We start from the raw sequence: 26,753 nt of genomic DNA on the forward strand, positions 1-26,753 counted from the left end.
GTTCAAAATGAAATTAAAATGGAAACTAATATTAGAGATGTTTTAAGTGAATATCAGGTTAATGGCCATTATATATATAGTGTAATTCGTTTTTTATTTATTAAATTAAATTTATATCGTAATTAACAAATTTGGAATTAGTTAAGCTAGTAACGTCACGTTATCACAAAGAAATCGTAGAAAGTACAAATTTATTTTAATAAAAAATTATATATTAAAAGATATTTTAAGAATAAAAATTTATTATATAATAAAAAATAGATAACAGATAATAAATAATTAAAAGCATAAATAATGTATAATAATTTATTTAAAAATAAAAATAGAAGATGGTAATAATAAATTTCTCTAACAAATCACTTGACTAATAGAATCACATGTCCCCTAACATTATTGGTCAAGAATTGCAGCAGGGACATTATTGCTGACCAGGAACATTATTCGGAGTCTACTATACTATATGATTGAGAACATCGTCTTTGAAGTTAACTAAATAATTAAATAATAATCATTGTCATTTATTTTGTCACTATCATCGCTACAGTTTTAAGTTGAGCACGTTTTCTATATATCCAATATTGACCATTTAATTCCACATATGCCCCGACTCTCATGCATATAAATATCCCCTCTCCCTGCCCAAGTCTTCATCAAATCAAAATACCTTTCTTATTCCAAACAACATATCTAAGCTTTTCTTTCCCAAAAAACACAGCTAAGAAAAGATGGTGTCTGTGAGTGGAATTCGCAAGGTTCAAAGGGCAGAAGGTCCAGCAACGGTATTGGCGATCGGAACAGCAAATCCACCAAACTGTGTTGATCAGAGTACATATGCAGATTATTATTTTAGAGTAACCAATAGCGAACACATGACTGATCTCAAGAAGAAATTTCAGCGCATCTGTATGTATTTTTATTAAGCATTCTATATTTGTTTTATTTAATATTTATCATAGTAAAATTCATTCTTTTATTTTTATATTAATTAATATGCAATAATTTAACATATTATACAACATATCATATTTGCTGCTTAATATTAACAATAATAATTACTTAATAATAAATTATTTTAATAAATATAAATTTGGATAAACTATTAAAATAATGAGACATGAAGGTTCACGTCACTATAAGGATAACTCAAAAATAACATTATTATTGCTATATATATATATATTTGTATATATCATTTTTTAAATGTCATTAAGGATATTGATGGATGTGAATTCCATATTATTATTTCAGGTGAGAGAACACAAATCAAGAATAGACATATGTATTTAACAGAAGAGATACTAAAAGAGAATCCTAACATGTGCGCATACAAGGCACCGTCATTGGATGCAAGAGAAGATATGATGATTAGGGAGGTACCAAGGGTTGGAAAAGAGGCTGCAACTAAGGCCATCAAGGAATGGGGCCAGCCAATGTCTAAAATCACACATTTGATCTTCTGCACCACCAGCGGTGTTGCGTTGCCTGGCGTTGATTACGAACTCATCGTACTCTTAGGACTCGACCCAAGCGTCAAGAGGTACATGATGTACCACCAAGGCTGCTTCGCTGGCGGCACTGTCCTTCGTTTGGCTAAGGACTTGGCTGAAAACAACAAGGATGCTCGTGTGCTTATTGTTTGTTCTGAAAATACTTCAGTCACTTTCCGTGGTCCTAGTGAGACAGACATGGATAGTCTTGTAGGGCAAGCATTGTTTGCCGATGGAGCTGCTGCCATTATCATTGGTTCTGATCCTGTTCCAGAGGTTGAGAATCCTCTCTTTGAGATTGTTTCAACTGATCAACAACTTGTCCCTAACAGCCATGGAGCCATCGGTGGTCTCCTTCGTGAAGTCGGACTTACATTCTATCTTAACAAGAGTGTTCCTGATATTATTTCCCAAAATATCAACGACGCACTCAGTAAAGCTTTTGATCCATTGGGTATATCTGATTATAACTCAATATTTTGGATTGCACACCCTGGTGGACGTGCAATTCTGGACCAGGTTGAACAGAAGGTGAACTTGAAGCCGGAGAAGATGAAAGCCACCAGAGATGTGCTTAGCAATTATGGCAACATGTCAAGTGCATGTGTGTTTTTCATCATGGATTTGATGAGGAAGAAGTCCCTTGAAGGAGGGTTTAAAACCACTGGAGAAGGACTTGATTGGGGTGTTCTTTTTGGTTTTGGTCCTGGTCTCACTATTGAAACAGTTGTTCTCCGTAGCGTAGCCATATGATGTAGTTAATTATATATCTCTGCATATATATGTTGTTTTTTAATAATTTTCTTTTGCTCCAAAATAAGATCCTAAAAACTTAGACAAAGATGTCTAACGTTATTTTTTTATGCAAAAATTCAATGTCAAAGTTTGTAACTGTTAGTAAAGTATAATTCAAATTCTTTTTTATTGATTGAGCAGCATGACACATACCAATATTTGGGTTGCAATTTTATGTGAGAACAACTATAAACACCTTTGTATGAGTTCCCTTTTAAGATAGTCAAAAAGTATTAGGTCCGATAGTATAAGACTTGATGTATGCATTTGTAATTTTTATATTATCGTGTGTTTGAAGTATTTCATATAATTATAAATTATATAATGGGTAAAGTACTGCTTTCGTTTTTAATGTTTGAAATAAAAATTAACTTTATATTTAATATTTGACCTGAGTATTACTTTTATTGTCTAATTTTTAATATGTTGCTATACAAATTTCAACTACAATTATACAGTAGTTGAAATACATTGCGAAAATAACGGCAGTTTTTGAAATTGTCGGCAGCTACTAGTTATTCTATTATTTATTATATCTTATAAGATAGGATGTAACAAATGGGGCCAACAGCTTTTGAAACCGCCGGTATCTACTAGTTATTCTATTATTTTTTATATCTTATAGGATAGAATGTACCAAATGCGACTTTTTTATGAGATGTACTTACTAACGGCGTAAATGTAAATAATAGTAATTAGGAATTCGGAATAATTTCTATCTTAGTCGTTCAATCAGACATATTTACTCAAGAGATTTTAAACCAATAAATAAAGTTTGAAAGATGTTTATAATTGATTATAGAGTAGTCAGCATCATGAGTGCTAGATTGCATTAAGGATTTTTTATTTTAATATGGAAGAGTGAAGAGAGTTTTACGTTAATGTTACAAAAAATAGAATTTTACAGTGTTCTGGAAACGCTGTTCTATGCAAACACAATACGCAGAACACGTATTGTACTGACAATATGCAGACTGTGTATTTACAATACGCAGTCTGTGTATTGTAATTTAATATAAAAATAATACAATATGCAGTCTGTGTATTGTCTTTATAAATTAAAAAAAATTGATTTGACAATTCGCACTCTGCGAATTCTATAACCTCCAGAATTTTGTAAAACACTATAACTTCTAATATTAAAGAATTACACCCATTTTTATCCAATATCCAAAAAAATTAACCTTGGATTAAAGCTAGACCCCTCCCCCTCTTTTTTTTTTTTTTTTTGCAAGTCTGATTGGACAACATTTCAAAAGCATATGTCCTATTCTCAATGATATGAAGCCGTTTGAGTACAGAGGGTTTTTGACGTGTTGATGGGGTTGGTGATTTTGATTTGTTAGATTAGTTTGTTAAGGTTTCGATTTTGATTTTTTTTTATTTTTAGAGAATTTTGATTCTAATTTAAATATACTATTTTTAGGGATATTAATTTGTATTTTAAATATATAAAAAAAGAACGTCCGACGTTAGTTCTAAAAAAGAATGAGGTGCTAATTTGATTCCACAAAATTTTGGGGATCAATTTGATTTACATATGTGAAATTTAATAAACTATTTTCGATAGATTCTTTTGCTATTCCTAACGACAAATACTATTGTTTAAAGAGACATTTACATTTACACTATCTTTTCCTGTTACATATCTAAATGACTTTTTTTCCATCTACTTGTAAAATATACATTATTCTACTTTTTTTTTTGTTCACTCAAATGACCAAAAAAAAGAAAAAAAATAAAAACAAAGACAAAGAAAGGAAAGAAAACAGCAGGGCACGGATGAAACACCCAACAAAAGTAAAATAAGTCTTTTTTTGCATGCACTCAAATGAGATATATATTGACAAATCAACTAGACAACTACATTTTATGTTTTCTACTTTTCAACAGATTTTTCTTTCTTAATTTTGTAACATGTATATGAGAAATTGTTTTGTCTACAAAATTGATTAATAATATATAAAAATATAAATTAACGATTTTTATTTAAATAAACAACCCAATTTCAGGCACACTATTAATCTAGAAATAAGTGATAACAAAAATAAAAAAGATAAAATAAAGTCGACAAAAAACAGATAAAAGAGATAAAAAAAAAAGGCTAGAAAACAACCTTCTATTCTTTTCCAGGAGATTAGTGTATAAACGGGTATAATACTAACTCAACGTTTTATTTATTAAATATGTTATATTAATAAAAATGAGACCAGTTAAAATGAAAAAAATTATAAATTAACTAACAGATCTTGAATAATTCGAATATTAAAATAATAAAAAATACATGTTTTTTATTAATAGATATAGATGAAAATAAAAGATATTATTGAAATAAAAAAAAATTTATATACAAATTAAACTCCAATAATTGTTATATACAATGGTGGTGGTAAGTTTCAGTCACTACAATATTTTTTGCTTTGATTCACGTTTCAAAACTGTAGCTATAGGTATAAAAAACCATAACCTTTGATTTATAGTCACTGTTTTGAGTAAAAATCACACTTTTCAACCATGACTAATATAGTAATATTATATAGTCGCGACTTTTGAGAAAAGGTCACAATCCTTTTCTTACAAAGTGAAAAACATCATTTTTTATTTATAATCCCATTTCACAACTGTGACCTTAGTCATGTCATAGTTACAATTTTTAATCGCATCATTATCCATTTTATAATCATAGTTTTTAACTGTGACCATAATCTTTTTATTGTCACGGTTCTTAACTGTGACCTTAACTTTACTCTATAGTCACAATTTTTAATTGTGACATTAGACTATTTTATAGTTATGGTTAAAAACTGCCGTGATATTTGGTCTTTTTTTTCTTTAAAAAATGATGACTATGATCGCAATTTATAAACGTGACATTTAAGTTTTTTGTATTTAGTCAAAAGAAAAGTCAAATATTTTTTTTCTCAACTATCCTACAAAATGTATCAAATATGTTTAACGAATGACACAAATCTAACTTGATAAATTGTATTTTCATATATGTAATACAAATATAAATTTACAGTAAAATTTAGATTGGACACCAAATAGGTCTCAAATTATACAAGTTTAGTTACATTATATTATCACAATGTTTATAAGAAAAACCTATAAAAAAATCCCAATGATACCAAAATATTACAATTAAGTAACAGCAAGATATAACCCAGAATTTATTCAAGGTGGGATAAGTACTATTTTAGTCTTTAAGATTTGAGGTTAAAATCAAAATTGTCCTTAATTTTTTTTTTTTGTCAAAGTAGTTTCCAACGTTACATTTAGTATTAAAATTATCCGTTTTTAACACAATAACAATACCTTTTGTCAGCATCACCACACCATTGCCTCTCTCTCCATGGTCACCACTCACCACCACTAACAATACCACATTTCGAATCTTTCAAATTCAATAACAAGAAAAATAATTATCCTTCAAATTCAATAACAACAACAAAAAAGACAAAAAGCCTAACTTCAAAAAATATTGAACCCTAATTTAAAATCCTTGAACCCTAACTTTAAAAATTAGGAACCTGAATCCTAACTTGCATGGTAGTAGTGACACTAAATGCGGACGATGATGATATTGCATACAAAAGTTACGGCGACAAGGTGTCATAGAGGCGGCGGCAAGAGACAACAGAGAGGTGCGAGCAAGGAGAGGAGGGGAGGTACGGGGCGGTGTTGCCAGAATGCAAGGAGAGTTGCTGGTGGTGTGGCAAGGGAGAAGACAGAAAGCCAAACTGCATCACCAGGACAGTATCGTGACTGGGGAGAAGACGGATAGTCAAATCGCGTGGAGAGAATTGATGGAAGAGAGACAGAAGAAAACTAAACATAACATATATATCATGTAAATAATATATATTATTCTAAGAACAAACTAGGTTAATTTCTTGTCTTATCTTATATTATAGTATGCTTTTTATGTGCAAAATCACTTTTCTATTGATGATGATGATGATGAGCTTTTTTGGAGGGCTTTTAAGTATAGGACAGGTAAGTGATTTAGTCAAATGATGTCGGATATCTGTGAGGGTATGGATACAACCCACGAATGGCTAATTCATGCTTACAAAAAGGTGTTGGAAAGGAACTGAAAAATATATGAGAAATGAAAAAATATAAGGAAAAAAGCAAGGGAAAATTGAGCGTCACTTTTAGATTGGTTCTGTCTATTGCGGTGGTTCTATTCCACTGAGTTCAGCTATAGAGAGGATGGTAACATAATTTAAGTGGCTTTAGATCTTATTTAATAGACATTTATTTATGTAAAATTTTTCTTATTTTGTGTTTTATGTGAAATAGAAGAAGCTGTTGGGCCGTACATCAACCCGCGAGGAAATCTTCAAGAAAACCCACGGACTTAAAAGTGACAAGTCTAATTAGGTCGACAAGCGCTCCAAGACATTTACGTGAGATATAATATAAATATTAAATCATTAATTAATTAAAATTTTATATAAATATGGTTGTGGATTTGTTGTTTATACATGTGCCTTATGATTTCCTTATGGTTCTATTTGAAAATAGCTTCTGTTCCAATTCTTATTGAGAAACATGTGTTGATATACTATATGTTAGGAAACTGTTACTTAAGAAAATATAAGAAAACATAACGGTATCTTTTAGCCGATAGCTACCATTCTAATTCTAGTGCACAAGAAGAAGAAGGATTCAAGGATAGATATCCTCTGTAGTAATTTTTTATTTCGTTGTTTTAAAGTAGCGGAATAGATCCAGAGAGAGGGAAAGTAAAATACAAAAGAGCGAGAGTGAGAGACAAAAATTTGTCGGTAATTTGTGTAGAAGACTTACCGATAGAAAAAAATCTGTCGGTAAGTAATTTTTGACGAAATTTTTACAGAGGAACAAAATCTGTCGGTAATTTTGTCTGTAACCAAATTCGTCTATAATAAAAACTAAATCTATTTGTAAATTCATCTGTAATAAGTAATTTTTTGTTGTGTATGATAGTTTAATTAAAGCTAAAAATGTTATAGTGAGTTTTGGATTCAATGACTATGATATTAAGAAAAATATTATTGTATGGTCTTTAATTTCCATGACATTGTCCTTAATATTATGCTAAATTCAATTTATTCTTGGGATATTTGAGATGGTATATATATTGACGAGTATCTGTGATTCCACAGTTTTACAAGTTTATAAGTTGTGAAGTGCCCTATTTTTTATGAAAGGGTTTTGTTTGGAACACAATGACTTTTGTAAATAATTTGAATAATGGATTTTAGAATAGATCCAATAAAATAAAAAAACACTCTATTTCTAAATTACCTCCTAAATCGTAACATTAGGATAATTATCTGCATACCTAGTAAATTGAACATCCAGTCATTGTTAACTGCGCATGAGTAAATCGAATCAAAAGAAATAACCATCCAATTAAAAATAATGAACATAATCATCTGCATACTTATTGAATTGAACATTCGACATATCCATTGTTCACATTATTTAGTATTCTCAATATCTACCTATATTTTTTTTATGAAAATATATTTTCCATCGGTAAAATGACAAGAGAGTGACTATAGTAATAAAAATTCTAGTAGTATAAAATAATAATATAGTCAATTATATTATTATTTTATTTGTTCAAGCAAGACTACTAATTAACTAAAGACCAGACTCATATATGGTGGTAGACTCGAGTGTCATCCACCAAACTCCTCGCACACCCAGTCAAACACATCGGCTTTCAATATTGAAATTTAATAAAATCACCTTAATTATAAACATACTATAAGTACACTATTAGTTAATAAATCACACACATATTTTTGCTTCGAAGATAGTTAATTTCAACGTGACATTGATATAATGCATGGATTAATAAGCACGTGTGCCCAACTACCTACTGGATGCACTTATTCATATCCTTCATAGTTCATACTTTAGACATATGTAATGTAAATAAATAGAGCCGCCAGACATTAAATAAAAGATTTCTATAATATGATTGGATGCATACATGAGATAAAAGAGGAAATTAAAAGAAATAACAAATACTATATTCTACCAACCACAAAAAATGGACCCATACATCAATCACTAAAGACGAAAAGCTCTCTAAACAAATATGCCGCTGCCGCCAATCTGGTCCGCCATCCACACAATATCATGAATTAAACTACACAATATATGGAACATGATGCATGCACAATCAATCAATCAAAGTCAAAGCAAAACAATTAAACAACCAAGAAGTCAGAATACTTCGTTTTTGAAGTTAACTAATTAAATAATAATCATTGTCACCATTACGACACTTTGAGTTAGCACGTTTTCTATGTAACTTCCAATTCCCCCATTTAATTCCACATATGCCCCTGGCATACTCGTGCATATAAATATTCCCCTTCTCCCTGCCTAAGTCTTCACCAAAATACAAAGCACATAGCTAAAGTTTGCTCTCCCAAAGAACATAGCTAAGCTTTGTTGTCCCAAAGAACACAGCTAGGAAAAGATGGTGGCTGTTAGTGAGATCCACACGGCTCAAAGGGCAGAAGGCCCTGCAACTGTATTGGCGATTGGCACAGCAAATCCATCAAACTGTGTTGATCAGAGTACATATGCAGATTATTATTTTAGAGTCACCAACAGTGAGCATATGACCGATCTTAAGAAGAAGTTTCAGCGCATTTGTATGTATTTTTATTAATTAATCGTTTTAGTTTTATTTTATTTAATATTTATCAAAAAAAATTTATCGTTTTACTTTTATATTACTTAAACAGAAAATTAACATATTATACAATATATTATATTCACTGTTTGACATTAATTATAATAATAACTATATAACATTATTTCTATAATTATAAATTTATATAAACTATATATTCAAATGGTATTTAAAGATTTAAGTCACTACAAAAATAACTCAAGAATAACATTATTACTATATATATCATTTTCTAAACTTTATCAAAGGTAATGATGGATGTGAATTATACATTTTTGTTTCAGGTGAGAGAACACAGATCAAGAACAGACATATGTACTTAACAGAAGAGATACTGAAAGAAAATCCTAACATGTGCGCATACAAGGCACCGTCGTTGGATGCAAGAGAAGACATGATGATCAGGGAGGTACCAAGGGTTGGAAAAGAGGCTGCAACCAAGGCCATCAAGGAATGGGGCCAACCAATGTCTAAGATCACACATTTGATCTTCTGCACCACCAGCGGTGTTGCATTGCCTGGCGTTGATTACGAACTCATCGTACTCTTAGGGCTCGACCCAAGCGTCAAGAGGTACATGATGTACCACCAAGGCTGCTTCGCTGGCGGCACTGTCCTTCGTTTGGCTAAGGACTTGGCTGAAAACAACAAGGATGCTCGTGTGCTTATTGTTTGTTCTGAAAATACTTCAGTCACTTTTCGTGGCCCTAGTGAGACAGACATGGATAGTCTTGTAGGGCAAGCATTGTTTGCCGATGGAGCTGCTGCGATTATCATTGGTTCTGATCCTATTCTAGAGGTTGAGAATCCTCTCTTTGAGATTTTTTCAACTGATCAACAACTTGTCCCTAACAGCCATGGAGCTATTGGTGGTCTCCTTCGTGAAGTTGGACTTACATTCTATCTTAACAAGAGTGTTCCGGATATTATTTCACAAAACATCAATGATGCACTCAATAAAGCTTTTGATCCACTAGGTATATCTGATTATAACTCAATATTTTGGATTGCACACCCTGGTGGGCGTGCAATTTTGGACCAGGTTGAACAGAAGGTGAACTTGAAGCCAGAAAAGATGAAAGCCACTAGAGATGTGCTTAGTAATTATGGTAACATGTCAAGTGCATGTGTGTTCTTCATTATGGATTTGATGAGAAAGAAGTCCCTTGAAAGAGGACTTAAAACTACCGGAGAAGGACTTGATTGGGGTGTGCTTTTTGGCTTTGGTCCTGGCCTTACTATTGAAACTGTCGTTCTCCGCAGCGTGGCCATATAATACACTTAATTCTGCATATATGCGATTGTGTTATTTTTTAATAATTTTTTTGCTCTAAAATATGGTACTGAATGGCTCATATATTATTAGATGAGTAAAAAATTAGAAAAAGATGTCTAAAGTTAATTCTGTATGCAAAGATCTAATATCAAAGTTTGTAATTGTTAGTAAAAAATATATCAAATTCTTTTCCATTGAGCAGCATAACACATGCCATTATTGATTGGGTTGTAATTTAAGTCTGATTGCACTGTGCACAACATTTCAAAAGTATATGTCTCCTATTCTCAATCATATGAAACCGTTTGAGTACATAGGGTTGGTGGTGATTTTGACTTGTTAGATTAGTTTGTTAGGGTTTTGTTTTTTATTTTTAGGAAATTTTTATTCTAATTTAAATATACTGATCTTTAGAGATTTTTGTATTTTAAATATATGTGAAAAAAAAGTGAGATGTTAACTTCTAAAAAAACGAGTTGCTAATTTGGTTCTACAAAACTTTGGGAGATCAATTTGAATTACATATGTGAAGTTTGATATATTATTTTGGCTATTTACTCATAAAAAGTTATACCATGTGTCGTTGTATTTATTTTTTTTATTAACAACGGGGTTAAAGTTAAAAAAAAATAAATTAAAAGACAACACTTTTTGAAAATGAGATGCCGATAAATTCAACATGAAGACAAAGAGAAATACAAAAAAGTAAATTAAGGAATTTACATTATTCATACTAAGGAATATATTTATTGATATCTCTTTTTCTAAAATTTAATTGGTATATGTATCTGTGTTTTGTACGAAATAATATAAAATATATAAGTATTGTTTAAAATTTTTTAAATAAAAACATACATAGTAACTTTTATTATAAAATTTTTATAAAATTAAATAAATTAAACGTTTAAGTATTTTTAATATTAAGAATAAGAAAATCAACGGCTAATAATTTTTTATTTATTTTCAAAGTATAACAATCACTTATTAATAATAATATATAGTTTGTGATTAAATTAAAATATTTATATTAGAATCCTATCTTTTCAAAAATTTTTCTTTAAATAATGTTAGAGGTTGAATTTGTAGATTTTTTTATGATTCATGAGTAAAACTTTCAAATCCTCTTACACTAATTTTAAAATCGATTTGAACATGTACAATCTAACATGAGATACTTTTTTTTTCTTGAATTACCTTTTTTGTTATCATAGCAAAACAAACTATTATGGAAAATTATTTTTGTTAAAATCTACTTAGAATTTGATATTCTAGTAACATATTCATTCTTAGAACTAAATTAATATGACCAACATTGTCACTTGTTGAAACTTATCAATATATTTTCTCTATACTTGAGTTGAAGTAGCTGTATTTGTACCTAAAAACGGTTTTATATATTTTTTGTTAGTTTAACACTTACCAAAACTGCTAAAGATAAGATGAACGCACAACATTACAAGAAAAATGTTGAGTACTGTCGGATTTACTGCTGGATTCTTCAAATATATCCGATAGTAATGAATTCATCATCGAATACACCATTGGAAATAATCAGGCAATATAAACCTCGCCGGTAAATGTTTAATGTCGAATTTTGTGACGGATTACCAGCTCAGAAAACCAATTGGTTATCGACGGATATTTCCGACAGTAACGTTGGCGCCAAAAAAAGTTGTTTCGTGCCATGTTATCGTCGGATTATTCCTATGGTAATTTTGATGATAATGTTATTTTTTTTGAATTTTAAATAAATGGTCAATATTAAATTTAAATTTAAATTTAAATTATTTTCACACAATTCGTGATCATTCATAAATAATACAATGTGCAAATAAAATAAAAGTCAGGTACACCAAAAAAATATATGAAACAATAATACAAAAACCTAATATCTACAGATCTAGGTAGTCATCGTCAGTTCGGTGGCCCTAATTTGGCGGTGCAGGACGCGGTGATGATGTCCTTGTGCGACCAGCGCTACCGCTTCCACTTGTAGCAGGACCACTGCCACAAGCAGGATCGACGCCAGCGGCGCGCAACTGGGCTTGGTACACCTCCATCCGAGCCTCCATACGCTGCATCCACTCCAGCGACTCCTTAAACTTCAGCTTGAGCTCATCTGTAGACGTCACACGGGTGAGGATCTCCTGATACCTCTTCCGATAATCGTTAAGCTTCTGAGCCTACTTGTGAAGGTTACGTTGGAGCTCTTACACCCGGAGCCTCAAATCCACGCCTTCGTTGGGCTGGACGGCTCGACTGGTGGCGGAGCCTGATGATGGCCTCAACGTCGAGGTACGGAGGCTACAGGCGAAGAATGACCCCATCTCGTATTCCCATTTCTTGTATGGGGTTGAGGCCGCAGATCCATCGACGACATCCTCCCGACTTTGCTGAGATTGTTGAGTCGCGGCCTTCAGTCTCTGTGTGTAGGACTCTTGTGCAATTAACCCAAGTTACTGTGTGATTAGTAAGCTAAGACAGATGTATAGCTAATATCTAATAATTTCATGGCAGAATATAATCAGACATATGTTACTCACATAATGGTCCTGAGACCACTGATCAACAAATCTTGCTTTGTTCTCCTTCAGCATGTGGGTGTATTTGAAAGTCTCTGCCAATGTGGCCTCGCGGTCAAACGACTTCAACTACACAAGTTGCATTGAAATACAAAATTATTAGAATGCCTAGTAATGATATGCAAAATAGATAACATAACGAAGTTATTAATAATATTAAAGGAACAACATACCAGCCTGGCTTTTGTCTTCATGAAGGTCGCCGAGCCGCCGGTGTACTTTGACGACCTCTCAAATGCCCTGTTAGCTCGGTTGGTGAGACGCTGATACCTGAACCCTGCATCGGTCTCCCGGTGACCGAACAGGCCCTTCTTTACCTCCGGTCGGAGCCAGCGTGCCTGCTAGTCCCGACCGTGGCGAACATCATCCAGCATCTGCTGGAGCCGCTGACCCGTTCTATAGTCGAATATCTTCCGGATGGCCAGGTCGTGCTCATCATCACATATGAAGTGCAATTGCAACAAAAAAGCTTTAAATTCAGTTAGACAAGATAGAGGATATAAACTAGTTAAAAAGTTTAAAATAGAAACAATGAAAGTAATTACCACCCATTTCTCAAACCAGCGCTGCCTGGTTGTAGTGGGCTAGAGCTGGTCATACATCTGCTTGATGACATTTGTCATATCCTAAGTACACACGTCTGGGTTCGGAAAAAAACCTAACAACAGCCCACAAAAAAGAATCAACCTAAATCCATTAAACAGGAACCAATTTTCAGGAAATCTCAGCAACAACAAGATTCATAAACAATAAAACTAGAAAACACAACCAACAGCATTCCAAACAAACTAAATCCATTAAACAAGAATCAATTTTTTGGAAATCTCAGCAATAATAGGAATCATAATCAATAAAACTAGAAAAGAATAACCAACAGCGTTTCAAATCAACCTAAACTCACTAAATAGGAATCAAATTTTAGGAAATCTCAACATCAATAGGAATCATAATCAATAAAACTAGAAAGCAATAATGAGATTGATTGTGGCCTAAATGGTTGGATAGGCAAGGACAGAGGTTTGTCCCACTTGCGAGGCAAGGTCGTGGGTTAAGTCCTGCTTGTAATTTTGATTTTGCAGTTTACTCTTGGCAAGGATGTGGCAAAGACTATGATAACATCCCGCTTGCGATGATACGATCTATGCCAAAATAAGGATGGTGGTGATATCCTGCTTGTTTCGTGATTATCTCTGTCTGCGAGGTGTACATGGCACTCACTCTGCGAGACACATATAGTATAAATATATGCGAGAAAATAACAGAGGGACAATATCTGGGTTAGCTACCAGATGTCTCGGGTTCTGGCAAAGTAACCGACTCGTGAGCTCATGGCCAATAGGACAGGCATGCATTATATGCATTTATATGAAATTGTTTGAGTGTGCATATTGTACGTGGATTGCCTATGTGTATAATTTCTAACTGATATCTGATTATATATGCTATAATTGCTTTTGTTTATGTTTGCTTATTATTACTTGTGTTTGCACTTATTGAACTTAATACCGAAATTATGTAGTATTGAGATTATTGAAAAGAGACAGGATGAGTGAAAATTAAGAGAATTGAAAAGGGACAGGCTGAGAGAGATTGAGATTGTTGAAAAGAGACAGGCTGAGAGAGATTGAGATTGATGAAAAGAGAAAAAGGCCAGAGAGAAAATTGGAGATTATTGAGTGCTGGTTAGTGAAGAGCCTAGCATATTTCATCCTATCTTGGATTACTATAACCCTGAGTCTAATCTGTTGGAGTTTAGGATTTCCTAGTTGATTTGTGTAGCTTTTACATCGTCTCTTTGGAACTTTTGCCCTGTAAGGAACTGGAAGGGTTCTCACCCTTTCGGAAATCTCTGCTTTTCAGATACAAGACGTGACGCACCTCGCTGAGCATGCTGGATTGCTCTCTTGGAAGCGAATACTTAGCTTATTATATATATATATATATATATATATATATATATATATATATATATATATATATATATATATATATATATATTCTCCACTTTTCTATTATTATCTTGTATATCCCTCTTAGAGGTTGATTTGGAGAAAACAGGATTTTACTTTCGTCATACTTTCTTTTGGGTTTTATACATATTCTTAGCTGACCTTTGCTTCGCAGGTTGAGACTAAAGCTTGTTATATAACTCGTTTGGAATTATATATCTATATATCTTTGTCTCTTTAGTTTCCTATCAAACTTCCCACCCCCAATGTTTTCCAGAGCGATGAGATTTCGTTTTTGTTTTTCTTGCTTGTACCTTTCTTTTAAGGCTCCTAGATATATTATCCTCGCTATATATAGGTATGTATTTTGCTTTTAGAGGTCACAACGCCTCACCACCTTTGATTTACGACCTAGGCGTAAAGATCTTTGTGGTAGGATGCTACATTATGGTATCAGAATAGTTCATTCCCGAAGAGCCTGAGTGACGGACTGACTATGCTTCTAAGCATACTCTAGGTTGTGTTTACATGCTATTTAGGATGTCTGCTTGACAAATATAGTATAATTGTTCATGAGCATACTTTTGAAAATTTGAAGCACTAGACTTAAAATATTGAGACTAATTACCTTAATATCAATTATTTGGTGTGGATAGGACCCAAAAATGGCGTCTCATGGACATGGGCAAGGTACTCGGGGAGAAATTCCTGTGGACGAATCGGCACAAGGTTGTCAGATTGTGAGGAAGGTTTTCAAACCATCAAGAAAACGTTAACTACAGCGCTAGTGCTTGTGTTGTCTAAACCTCTTGAACCACTTGAGGTCTGCTACGACGCTTCATTGAAAGGTTTGGGGCGCGTTCTGATATAATGTCAAAATGTAGTGGCTTATGCGTCACGATAGTTATGGCCGCACGAAGTGAATTGTCCGACTCCCGACCTGGAACTTGCTGCGGTCGAGTTTGCATCCAAGTAGGTGGATGGAACTGCTGAAAGACTATGAATTTAGTTTAGAATTCTATATCTATATATCTTTGTCTCTTTAGTTTTCTGTATCAAGCTTCCCACCTCAATGTTTTTGAGAGCGATGAGATTTCGGTTTTGTTTTTCTTGCTTGTACCTTTCTTTCAAGGCTCCTACATATATTATCCTTGCTATATAGGTCTGTATTTTGCTTTTAGAGGTCGTAGCGCCTCACCACCTTTGATTTATGACTTATGTGTAAACCTCTATTGGTAGGGTGTTACAAAAAGTCGCAGTTTTTAACCGTGACTAATATCGCTATAGTCATGCCTTTTTGAGAAAATGTCACAATCCTTTCCTTACAAAGTGAATAACGTAATTTTTTTATTTATAGTCATATTTTCTAATTATGACCTTAATCATGCCATAGTCACAATTTTTAACCGTATCATTATCCCTTTTATAATCACAGTTTTTAACTATGACCATAACTCTTTTATTGTCACAATTTCTAACTGTGACCTTAAATCTACTCTATAGTCATGATTTTTAACTGTGACATTAAACTTCTTTATAGTCATGGTTAAAAATTGTGACATTTATTTTTTTTCTCTAAAATATGATGGCTATGATCGCAATTTATAAACGTGACATTTGAGTTTTTTTATTTAGTCAAAAGAAAAGCCAAATATTTTTTTCTCAACTATCCTACAAAATGTATCAAATAAGTTTAATGAAAGACACAAACCTAACTTGATAAATTTTATTTTCATATATGTAATACAAATAAATGTAACTTTATAGTAAAATTTAGATTAGACACCAAATAGGTCTCAAATTATACAAGTCTAGTTACATTATATTACCATAACGTTTATAAGAAAAATCTATAAAAAAAATCCCAATGATACCAAAATATTACAATTAAGTAACAACAAGATATAACCCAGAATTTATTTAAGGTCCAATAAGTATTATTTTGATCTCTAAGATTTGAGGTTAAAATTAAAATTGTCCTTAATTTTGTTTTTGGTTCAAAATGGTCTCAACATTACATATAGTATTAAAATTATCCGTTTTAACACAATAATAATACCTTTTGTCAGCATCACCACACCACTGCCTCTCTTTCCATAGTCACCACTCACCACCACTATAACAATGTCACATTTTAAATCTTTCAAATTCAACAACATCAAGAAAAAACTTCTCTTTCAAATTCAACAACAACAACAAAGGAGACAAAAAGCCTAACTTCAAAAAGCATCGAACCCTAATTTGAAATTATTGAAGATCCTAATTTGAAATCTTTTAGCCCTAATTTTAAAAAATTAGGAACCTGAACCCTGACTTGCATGGTGGTGGTGGCAGTGAATGCGGATGACAATGACACTGCATAAAAAAACTACGGCGGCAAGGTGTCATAGAGGTAGCAGCAAGAGACAACACAGAGGTGCAGGTAGGAAGAGGAAAGGAGTCATGGGACGGTGTTGCCGGAACGTGAGGAGAATCGCCAGTGGTGTGGCAAGAGAGAAGACAGAAAGCCAAATTGCATCACTGGTAATGTGATAAGAGAGAAGACGGAGAGTTAAATCGTGTGGAAAAAATTGATGGAAGGAAGAGAAAAAGAAACTACAGTGGGATAGCTCTGGCGACAAAAGACTACGATGACTTCGGCGAGAGTGAAAATGGGGAGAAGAAGGTGGAAAGGAGACACAACTAGAAAATGGATTAATACAGACAGATTTACAGACGGATTTAGTCTTTATTACAGACGGATTTTTGGTTACCGACGAAATTACCGACGGATTTTGTCCCTCTGTAAAAGCCCCGTCGGAAATTATTTACCGACGGATTTTTTTTCCGTCGGAAAATTACCGACGGATTTTTACGATTTACCGACGGATTTTCCCTCTGTAAATTCTCTCTCCATTTCTTGAAGGCGACAAACTTACAGACGGATTTTCTGTCTGTAATTACAGGCGGATTTTCAGACGGATTTTCCGTCTGTAATTACAGGCAGATTTTCAGACGGATTTTTCGTCTGTAATTACAGACGGATTTTTCGACGGATTTTCCGTCTGTAATTACAGACGGATGTTCAGACAGATTTTCCGTCTGTAATTTAAGCTTTGGAAAATCATGATTACAGACAGAAAATCCGTCTGTAAATCCGTCTGTAAGGTAAAATAGAATTTTTTTTTACTTTTTTCTAATTACAAAATAAACTTATTTTCATACAAAATAAATATAAATTTATTACAAATTTTTATCTAATTTATATTTGAAAATTTATAATATTTCAAAATATAAACAAATTCATCGTATTATCAAACTAAAAGAAAAGTATTATAAACAAGTAAGTCAATATAATTCAAAACATAAACAAAATGTATTGATCATCAACTATAATTCCTAGTATATTGTTCAACCATACTAAAACTATCAGCTATAGTCTTCAGTGTCATCTTCATCCTCATCATCATCATAGCCCTCATCTGAAGACATTGAGGGTGGCGGCGGTGGCGGTGGTAGTGGAACTGCACTAGAACTACTTGATGCTCTAACCTTCTCATAATAGCTAACATAAGCCTCATTCCATCTCTTCTGTTTCAGCTTTTCCTTCTTGGCCTTTCCAATTGCCCGTTCCAACTTTTCTAACTTCTTTTGAGTCTTTTCCAAAGGAGCCAAGCGTGTATCTAACAACTTACTAATACGCTCATCTGTTTGTTGAGTAACACGCTGAAAAAGCTCTTCATTGAGATTATGAATCTGTTCTCGCAAATCAGGAACAAAATTTTGATTTCTTGGTGCTCTTCCAGATACAGAATTGGCAGAAGTGGTTCCAGACTTAATAGAGTTAGAAAAGAATGACCCTTTTCCGTAAACTCGATTCTTCTTTTGCCCACCACACACTTCCTCCCAAATCAAATCTTCATCAATTGGTTGTAGCTCCATTCCTTGTGCTTGAGCCTCGACATGTTGGGCCTGAACTTCTGCTAACTTTTTTATAAACTTCTCCTGTTGCACAATGGTTATATCAATTATATTATTATTATTAAGACAAATAGCCATGCATATCACAGTGCAGCAAATATATATATATATATGCCTAAGAGATACCAAAATATAGTTGGTGAGTTGATTTTCAAGTTGATTTAAAGGTGGAAGTATAGCAGAGATGCAGAGACAAATCTAGAGGCATCTAAGTCCTGAGGCCAACGTGTTGATTTGTGAATATCTCAAACTCTAAAGGAAAGTAACTCTAAAGACCAAATTATTATCACAATTTCTTACACAGTTAATGTTTCTTGCTACCACCAGCAATTGGCATCCAATGTTAGTTTATGGTCCATCAAATTTTAACTGGCCACCACATCTCTCAAGCAGAGACAAAAATCTTCAACACTAGAAACATTATTATAATTTGTCTATCTAATATATACATATATTCATCAAGAAGATGTGGGAATAATCAATTAATTCAATAAGACACAAGTATATAAATGCCTACAAGACAATTATCATCAGCATCGCTATTATGTTTTATCTTAAATTCAGATCAGATTGCATTGTGGTCCAAACTACAAACATTTCTAACCATATATATCTGCATATCACAGTGCATACATTACTTGCTCACATTGAATGATGACAACAAAAACCAAAAACCGCATAGCAGCAATTATTATTACCCAATATACTACAAATTAATTAACTAGTACACTGTTAGTACTTACCATATACACATGACTAATAATTCATACTTATTATTAAAAAAACAGAAAGAGCAAAATGGAACAAGAAAGGAAAGAAGATAAAGGCACTATAAAAAGAAAGGAAAACATGACTAGGTAAGTATAAATAAGGTGATTAATTTAACATTTATGCTATATCTCACATGAGTGTCTTGAGAGCGCTTGTCCACCCATTTAGACTTGTCACTTTTAAGTGTGTGGGTTTCTTTGAAGACCTCCTCGTGGGTTGGTGTACGACCCAACTGCTTCTTCTGTTCCACATAAAATACAAAATAAAAAAAATTTTACATAAATAGATGTCTATTAAATAAGATCTAAAGCCACTTAAATTATGTTACCATCCTCTCTATAGTTGAGCTCAATGGAATAGAACCACCGCAATGAACAGAACCACCTAAGAGTGACGCTCGATTCTCTCTTGCTTTTTTCCTTATATTGTTCCATTTCTCATCTGTTTCCCAATACCTTTCCAACACCTTTTTGTAAGCAGGAATTAGCCATTCGTGGGTTGTATCCACACCCTCACGGATATCTGACATCATTTGGCTAAATCGCTTACTTGTCCTATACTTGAAAGCCCTCCAGAAAAACTCATCATCATCATCATCAATAAGAAAGTGGCTCTGCACATACTCATCAAGTTTCTACTTATAAGATTCAAATCACATGAACAATATTCAATCCAAAATAATTTTATTCAATCCAACACTTTTACCTTCCATTCCTTAAACCAAAGCTTCTTTGTCGGAAGAGGGACATCTCCAAACTTTTTGTACGGTTTATCATATCGTTTCTTGATGATCTCTGTAATCTTCTGAGAACCAGGAGGGAAAGGTAACCAACTGATAATTTCATAAAGAATTGACAAGTTAGGAAACTAAAAAAATAGTTTTAAGTCATTAGCACTTTAATTTGAAATTAAAATATAGTAGTAAACACATTTAGATGCAGTCATATCGTACTATTGGCCATTTAGATGATAAGACTATGGTTAGAATAAGATGAATTGTAGGTGGTTTAATTACAGGACTAAAGACCTCGGTAAAATCTATTCCCTCAATTTGATGGTTTCCTAAAGCTACTAACCTGGCCTTATATTAGAGGACAGAACCATTTAGACTTTGCTTAATAGCAAACACCCATTTTGAGCCAATTACAAGAGAGTTAGATGGTGTAGGAACCAATTACCGTGTGTGATTCTTATCCAAGGAACCAATTACAAGAGAAATTTTACCTTGTTTTTCCATCGGGAACCAATCTTTCTTTTGTGACACTATTAGGAACCGATGCAGTCTCTGATGGAGGAGATGTACTAGAGCTTCCAGGTGTCTCTGAATCAACTAATAGATTGGAATTGCGAAGCAGAGGAGGAATCAAAATTGGAGGAGGGGGTGGAGGAGGGGGACCCATACATCCTGGAGTAGGCCAACTTGGTGGAGGAAGACCCGTGTAGCCTGGATTAGGTACCATCAAATACGGTTGCTGGCTAAGTGATCCTGACTGAAAATCTGGCACAACCGAAGTCCCAGAAGAGGTGGAGGTGGTTGAAATAGCGGCTGCGGCAGTGGTGCGAGAACTTCTATGACCCTTGACACCTTTACCCTTGACCCGAGGAGCCATGACCTACATATATATTAAAGGACTATTATGCACAAAACTCTCTGCAGAATATAAGTAAAAATATTAAGCATAGAGAGGGTGCAGAGCATAGATACACTTGTTTAGAGAGGGTGCAGAGCATAGTTAAAACCCTATCATAAAAAATGCTGTGTACACAAAAAAATCAGCCACTATACATACTGATTCACACATTTTCCCAACTAAATAATCAACCACCAGAATTATCAACATGCCATAGTAGAATAACCAAATCAGCACAAGTAGAATAATTAAACTTGATTATAGTAGTACAATGAAAGTTTTGAGGTGTTTGTGATACTCTTTTGCAGCCAGGTAAGATCACACATTCTGGTCACTGTAGAAGAATGAGTAGTACTATTGGGAAATGGTTGCATCAGAAGCAGAATGGAAATACTAATACCAGTATGAAAAAGAAAGATCAGGCACGTATTGAGAATACACGCGTGCATTCTGCTCTTTCCATTGAGAATACATTGTAAGTGTGCCTTAAGAAGCTATCTCTTATAGATAACTTGTTGAAGTACAAGAGCAACCAACATCTCACCAACAAAAAATAAAAAGTTTACACAATTTATTTCTGGTTTCATTCTCTTAATTGACTATTCTTCTCCAAATTAGCATAAATGAACCTTTAGAAAAGTGTGATCAAACTCAATCATTACAAGATGAAAAAAGAAAACTAACCAGTGAATAGTCTAAATGATGTTGGCAAATTTTTATTAGGAGTGACCCAAAATACTTCAGATTTGTTTGACTGGTAAAGCCCTGGATCAACAATCAACACCTGTATATTAGAAGATTTCTATCTACCTCCAAGAAAGTATATAGAAGATCTGCAGAATCATACACCTGTATATTAGTCTAATAATCATTGAGCAAAAGAAGCTTAAAAAGGGCAACAGAAACATTTCTTCTATAAGCCGTACAACTAACCATCTTGAGTCACAAGAGGGTAATCTGAAGCACTGAGATTAATAAACCAGTCCCAATCTTTGCTTCTCTTTAGATTAATGAAACATCAACCTAAATACAGAACTGGATTTTAAATTAGCCATGGAAAAATCCAGAACTGGGATTAGATTAGTCATGGATTAAACACAGTAGCAGTTGCACATTTTTTTAGATTATAAAACACATTTTTTTAGAGAGCAGTGATAATGGGTGTGGGACAGAGTTATGCTTTAAATATATTGAATTTTTAAGACAACTAGATTAAGTTACATGACAACTAAGACATACAAATTAAGAACAATATATGTAAAGAACAATATATATAAGCTAAAATAATACAAGCTAAAAATGATTACCCTATTAAAAATCAATATCATCATCAAAGTCTGCAACATCATCATCTTCATTTTTATTAGCCCCAGAACTAGAGCCGATGGACAATTCGACAATGCGGTCCTCTCCAAATGGAGACTTAAGACTGATAGGAGGCTCGGTGTCAGAAATCCTAGAAGGATTGCTCTCATCCGCTTGATAAGCTACATCATTCTCTTCCTCATCCTCCTCTACATGTACATGATTGATTTCAATTCGACCTCTTGGTTTAGTGTTTACAACAACACGCCACATAGACTTGCAATTTCCAGGATAAGGTAAGAAGTAAACTTGTTTAGCTTTTTGGGCGACAATGAAAGGATCATAGTGGCGATATCTTTTACTATGGTTGACTTCAGTTATTTTGTAGTCATTATGAATACGTGTTCCATTTGGACGACTTGGATCATACCATTGACATTTGAATAAAACAACTCGATTATAGTCACTACCAGTGTATTCAAGCTCGAGTATATCTTCTAATACTCCAAACCAATCACTTTCCCCGCTGCCTATATCACCTTTAACAAACACACCGGTGTTATCGGTTTTTTTTCCTTTTGACCTTGCAAGGGTATGAAATGTATATCCATTTACTTTATAAATTGGATAACTTGTTGCTTTGTTTGAAGGACCCCAAGAAAGTGATTGCAAACCAGGATCAACAATTTCATTACATTGATTTTGAACCTAGTTAGAAACATGCAACAAATTATTTCCAGGATATGTGATGCAAATCTTTAGTTAGAAACCTTTACAATAAATGATACGAATTTATGCACTTACATATGATGCAAACCAAGGGGGAAATCGGTCATCGCTTTCTCCAGGACAAGTTTCTTTCCAAAACCTTGATGAAAGTAGGACTAGAGTTTATAAGCTATGGGATTCGTTAGTAGAAAAAGTGTAATTAACTGTTTAATAAAAGATTTGGGCACTTACATATAGAAAGGGCTAACTTTGCTTTCATTGAGTAGAATATGCAAATGAGCTGCGGCCTTGTCTCGTTCATCTAACCAATGATCTTTAGCTTTACCAACCTTGCGACCAGGTCTATTAAATATTGATAAAGAGGCTTTAATTGTGTCTCCGCCGTCATCATTTCTTCCCACACGGGTTCGCCTCGATAAGATATGTGGTTCAAAGTAGAAAGAAACAAAACTTGAAGTCTCCTTTGCCAAGAAAGCCTCACAAATCGAACCTTCAACCCTTGCTCTATTTTTCACTGTTCGCTTGAATGCTCCTATCACCCGTTCAAACGGATACATCCACCTATATTGGACAGGTCCACACACACGTGCCTCATATGCTAGATGAATTGGCAAATGCTCCATCACATTAAAGAATCCCGGGGGAAATATCCTTTCTAACTTGCAAAGGATAATGGGAATATTCTGCTCCATAACCTCTAAATCATGAACCTTGAGAGTGGTTGAACACAAGTCTTTGAAAAACTGGCTTAACTCGGTAAGAGGCTTCCATATATTTGTAGGTAGTTCTCTGAATGCAGTTGGAAGCAAGCACTGCATAAAAATGTGACAATCATGGCTCTTCATACCAATAAACCTCCCCTGGGAAAGACTTACACATCTAGCAAGGTTAGATGCATAACCATCTGGAAATCTAAGTTGTTGCACCCACCTATACACGTCTTGTTGTTGTTCAGAAGTTAAAGTATAAGCTGCCTTAGGTTTGGACCAACAATTATCACCGACATGCCGCAAATGTAAATCTGGACGCTTGCACAGTTCAGCCAGGTCTAACCTAGCCTTTTCATTGTCTTTAGTTCTATCAGTGTCCATAACAATATTCATTATGTTATCAAGCACATTCTTCTCTATGTGCATTACATCAAGACAGTGACGAACCAAGTTATCCTTCCAATAAGGTAACTCCCAAAACACACTTTGCTTAGTCCAATTGTGAGTAATACCATACTCTCGCGATTTGATCCACTTTCCATTATCTGATATCTTCCCAAGTCCTTTAACCCTTTGCCAAATCTCCAAACCACTTAATTTGGTAGGGGCCTCTTCACTTTCTATTTTATTCTTCCTGAAGTCATTCTTATTGCGCCTATAAGGGTGGTTTGTCGGCAAAAACCTCCGATGACAATCAAACCATGATGCCTTGCCTCCATGTGATAGTGTAAAAGACTTAGTATCCTCCATGCAAATAGGACATGACAATCTTCCTTGTGTCATCCACCCAGACAACATCCCATAAGCCGGGAAATCATTGATAGTCCACATCAATGCTGCCTTTAAGACGAAATTCTTCTTTTCTACAATATCATACGTCAAAACACCAGGATTCCACAACTCATTTAATTCGTCAATCAAGGGTCCCAAGAATACATCAATGTTGGCTTTAGGGTTATTAGGACCAGGTATTAAGCAAGTCAAGAACAAATAAGGATCTTTCATACACATTCCAGGAGGTAGATTGTATGGAATTACAATTACGGGCCAACAAGAATAAGGCTTGCTAAATTGGATATTTGGGATAAACCCATCAGAGCAAAGACCTAACCTAATGTTTCTAGGCTCCAAAGCAAAATCAGAGTGGATACAGTCAAAGCTTTTCCATGCCTCCCCATGTGACGGATGGGTCATCACACCATCATCACGTTGGTTTTTTATATGCCACGTCATGTGCGGAGCTAAACTCATTGACGCATAAAGCCTTCGAAGTCTAGGGATTAAGGGTAGGTAGTGCATCCGTCGGAAAGGAACTCTCTTGGACTTACAACCACCATCGGAAATAGGCTTGAATCTAGGTGCTTCACAAAACTTGCAACTAGTTAGAGCAGCATCGTCTTTTCGATACAACATGCAATTGTTTGAGCAACAATCTATTTTGATTGCCTTCAATCCAAGCTTTTGCACTAACTTCTTAGCCTCATAGTAATCCCTAGGTATGGCACTACCCTCAGGAGCAATTTCCCTGATTAAGGTGGCCCACTGCTTAAATGACTCCTGTGATTGGTTTCCCTCGGCCTTAATGCATAGCATTCTAACAGCTATCGATAGTTGAGAGTGCACACAACCTTCCCACAAAGGCTTTTGAGCTGCCTCAAGAAGATCAAAAAAGTTTTTAGCCTCTACATGAGGATCCTCTGGACCAACAGAATCGAAAACCATTTCATGATACCTTCTGGAGTTATCTTCCCAGCTAATGTCATACATATCACATTCTTCCACATTTGCACCACTTCCTGAACCACCTTCCCCACAATTATTGAATCCCGTCTGATTAATCCCTATGTCGTCAATCTCTCCATGTTCTGTCCAAATCCAATAATTTGGCATAAACCCCTTTTCCCACAAATGCATCTTAATAATGTTAAGCTCTTTATAATTTGTGCATCTACACTTAACGCATGGGCATCTACACTTTCCTTCCGACTTCACAACATCTAACTTACTAATTGTTTCTATAAACTCCTCAACCTTGTCATAAAACTCAGGTTTAATACCCCCTCTTGTTGGATTCAACCTATCATACATCCACACTCGATGGTGCCAAGACATTTCTTACGAATTCGATATTTTTAGTACCTATAAATCATCCAACACAAGCAACATTTCATCTATCATACAACATTCTATCAATATTTAACCATATCAATGTTTTCAATGCAATACATAAACAAATCACACATAATTTTTTGAGAATTAGGGTGTGCTTGCTAACCTCACTGACTGTCACTTGGAGCAGAGAGACAGCTGAATTCTAAGCCGTCGATCCTGTGGAGTAGTATTAAAAAAATTAATTAAGAAACTTAAATTTCAGCTACATTATTATCAATCTGTAAATTAAAAATAGATTTGGTAAATTAAAAATAGATTTCCGTCTCTGTCTATTTAAAACATTTGTATTTCTATTAGATCATTTTAGAGTCATCAATTATATCTACATCTTTCAATTTATTTATTTTTTATTATTTTTAGAATTCTAATAAAAAATAGAGTGCAGATAGAAGCCAGGACAGAGGAAAATAGATTCGGCAATGTAGTTCTCTGTGTTAGTTTGTGTTTTTACTTTGTTGTGAATTACTTTTCACAATGATAGACTTGTTATCCAAATTTATGAATGAATGAGTGAATGAAATTTTTTTTCTATTGTTTTAGATCAGTGCTTGTGTGAAATTTTAAGTAAATAGATAATGAATTTAATGGATTACATACACAAGCTAATGAGAATGAAAAAAAAAAATACTCTAAATCAAGTTTGGATGTATAGTGAAATAGAGTCACTCTAATGAATCTAA

General features: G+C 33.9%; 3 protein-coding genes across 3 annotated transcripts; 2 read left to right on the plus strand and 1 right to left on the minus strand.

The window, feature by feature from the left end:
• Positions 1 to 655: 655 nt before the first annotated feature.
• On the plus strand, positions 656 to 2,422 carry LOC130972976 (stilbene synthase 1). Its single transcript, XM_057897335.1, has 2 exons — positions 656 to 903; positions 1,249 to 2,422. The coding sequence occupies exons 1-2, from the start codon at positions 726 to 728 to the stop codon at positions 2,238 to 2,240; spliced, it is 1,170 nt and encodes a 389-aa protein (XP_057753318.1). The 5' UTR covers positions 656 to 725; the 3' UTR covers positions 2,241 to 2,422.
• Positions 2,423 to 8,663: 6,241 nt separating this feature from the next.
• LOC130974153 (putative stilbene synthase 2) lies at positions 8,664 to 10,471 on the plus strand. The gene is made up of 2 exons (XM_057898907.1): positions 8,664 to 8,947; positions 9,273 to 10,471. The coding sequence occupies exons 1-2, from the start codon at positions 8,770 to 8,772 to the stop codon at positions 10,262 to 10,264; spliced, it is 1,170 nt and encodes a 389-aa protein (XP_057754890.1). The 5' UTR covers positions 8,664 to 8,769; the 3' UTR covers positions 10,265 to 10,471.
• An 11,997-nt stretch (positions 10,472 to 22,468) lies between these two features.
• Positions 22,469 to 25,815, minus strand: LOC130974645 (uncharacterized). The gene is made up of 3 exons (XM_057899506.1): positions 23,423 to 25,815; positions 23,267 to 23,330; positions 22,469 to 23,170 (listed from the first exon to the last, which is right to left on the minus strand). Exons 1-3 carry the CDS (start codon positions 25,813 to 25,815, stop codon positions 22,469 to 22,471), a joined length of 3,159 nt encoding a protein of 1,052 aa, XP_057755489.1.
• Positions 25,816 to 26,753: the final 938 nt, after the last annotated feature.

The sequence above is a fragment of the Arachis stenosperma genome, chromosome 4 (assembly GCF_014773155.1).
Source record: "Arachis stenosperma cultivar V10309 chromosome 4, arast.V10309.gnm1.PFL2, whole genome shotgun sequence".
NCBI lineage: Eukaryota > Viridiplantae > Streptophyta > Magnoliopsida > Fabales > Fabaceae > Arachis > Arachis stenosperma.

Excerpts from the sequence above, each read along its gene's own strand:
- LOC130974645 (XM_057899506.1), bottom strand. The coding sequence starts at position 25,815 with ATGCATTTGTGGGAAAAGGGGTTTATGCCAAATTATTGGATTTGGACA. Across the intron at positions 23,331-23,422 it reads AAAGTTAGCCCTTTCTATAT|GTTTTGGAAAGAAACTTGTC; the intron begins GTAAGTGCCCAA and ends ACTTTCATCAAG. Across the intron at positions 23,171-23,266 it reads CCCCTTGGTTTGCATCATAT|GTTCAAAATCAATGTAATGA; the intron begins GTAAGTGCATAA and ends GTTTCTAACTAG.
- LOC130972976 (XM_057897335.1), top strand. The coding sequence starts at position 726 with ATGGTGTCTGTGAGTGGAATTCGCAAGGTTCAAAGGGCAGAAGGTCCA. Across the intron at positions 904-1,248 it reads GAAGAAATTTCAGCGCATCT|GTGAGAGAACACAAATCAAG; the intron begins GTATGTATTTTT and ends TTATTATTTCAG.
- LOC130974153 (XM_057898907.1), top strand. The coding sequence starts at position 8,770 with ATGGTGGCTGTTAGTGAGATCCACACGGCTCAAAGGGCAGAAGGCCCT. Across the intron at positions 8,948-9,272 it reads GAAGAAGTTTCAGCGCATTT|GTGAGAGAACACAGATCAAG; the intron begins GTATGTATTTTT and ends TTTTTGTTTCAG.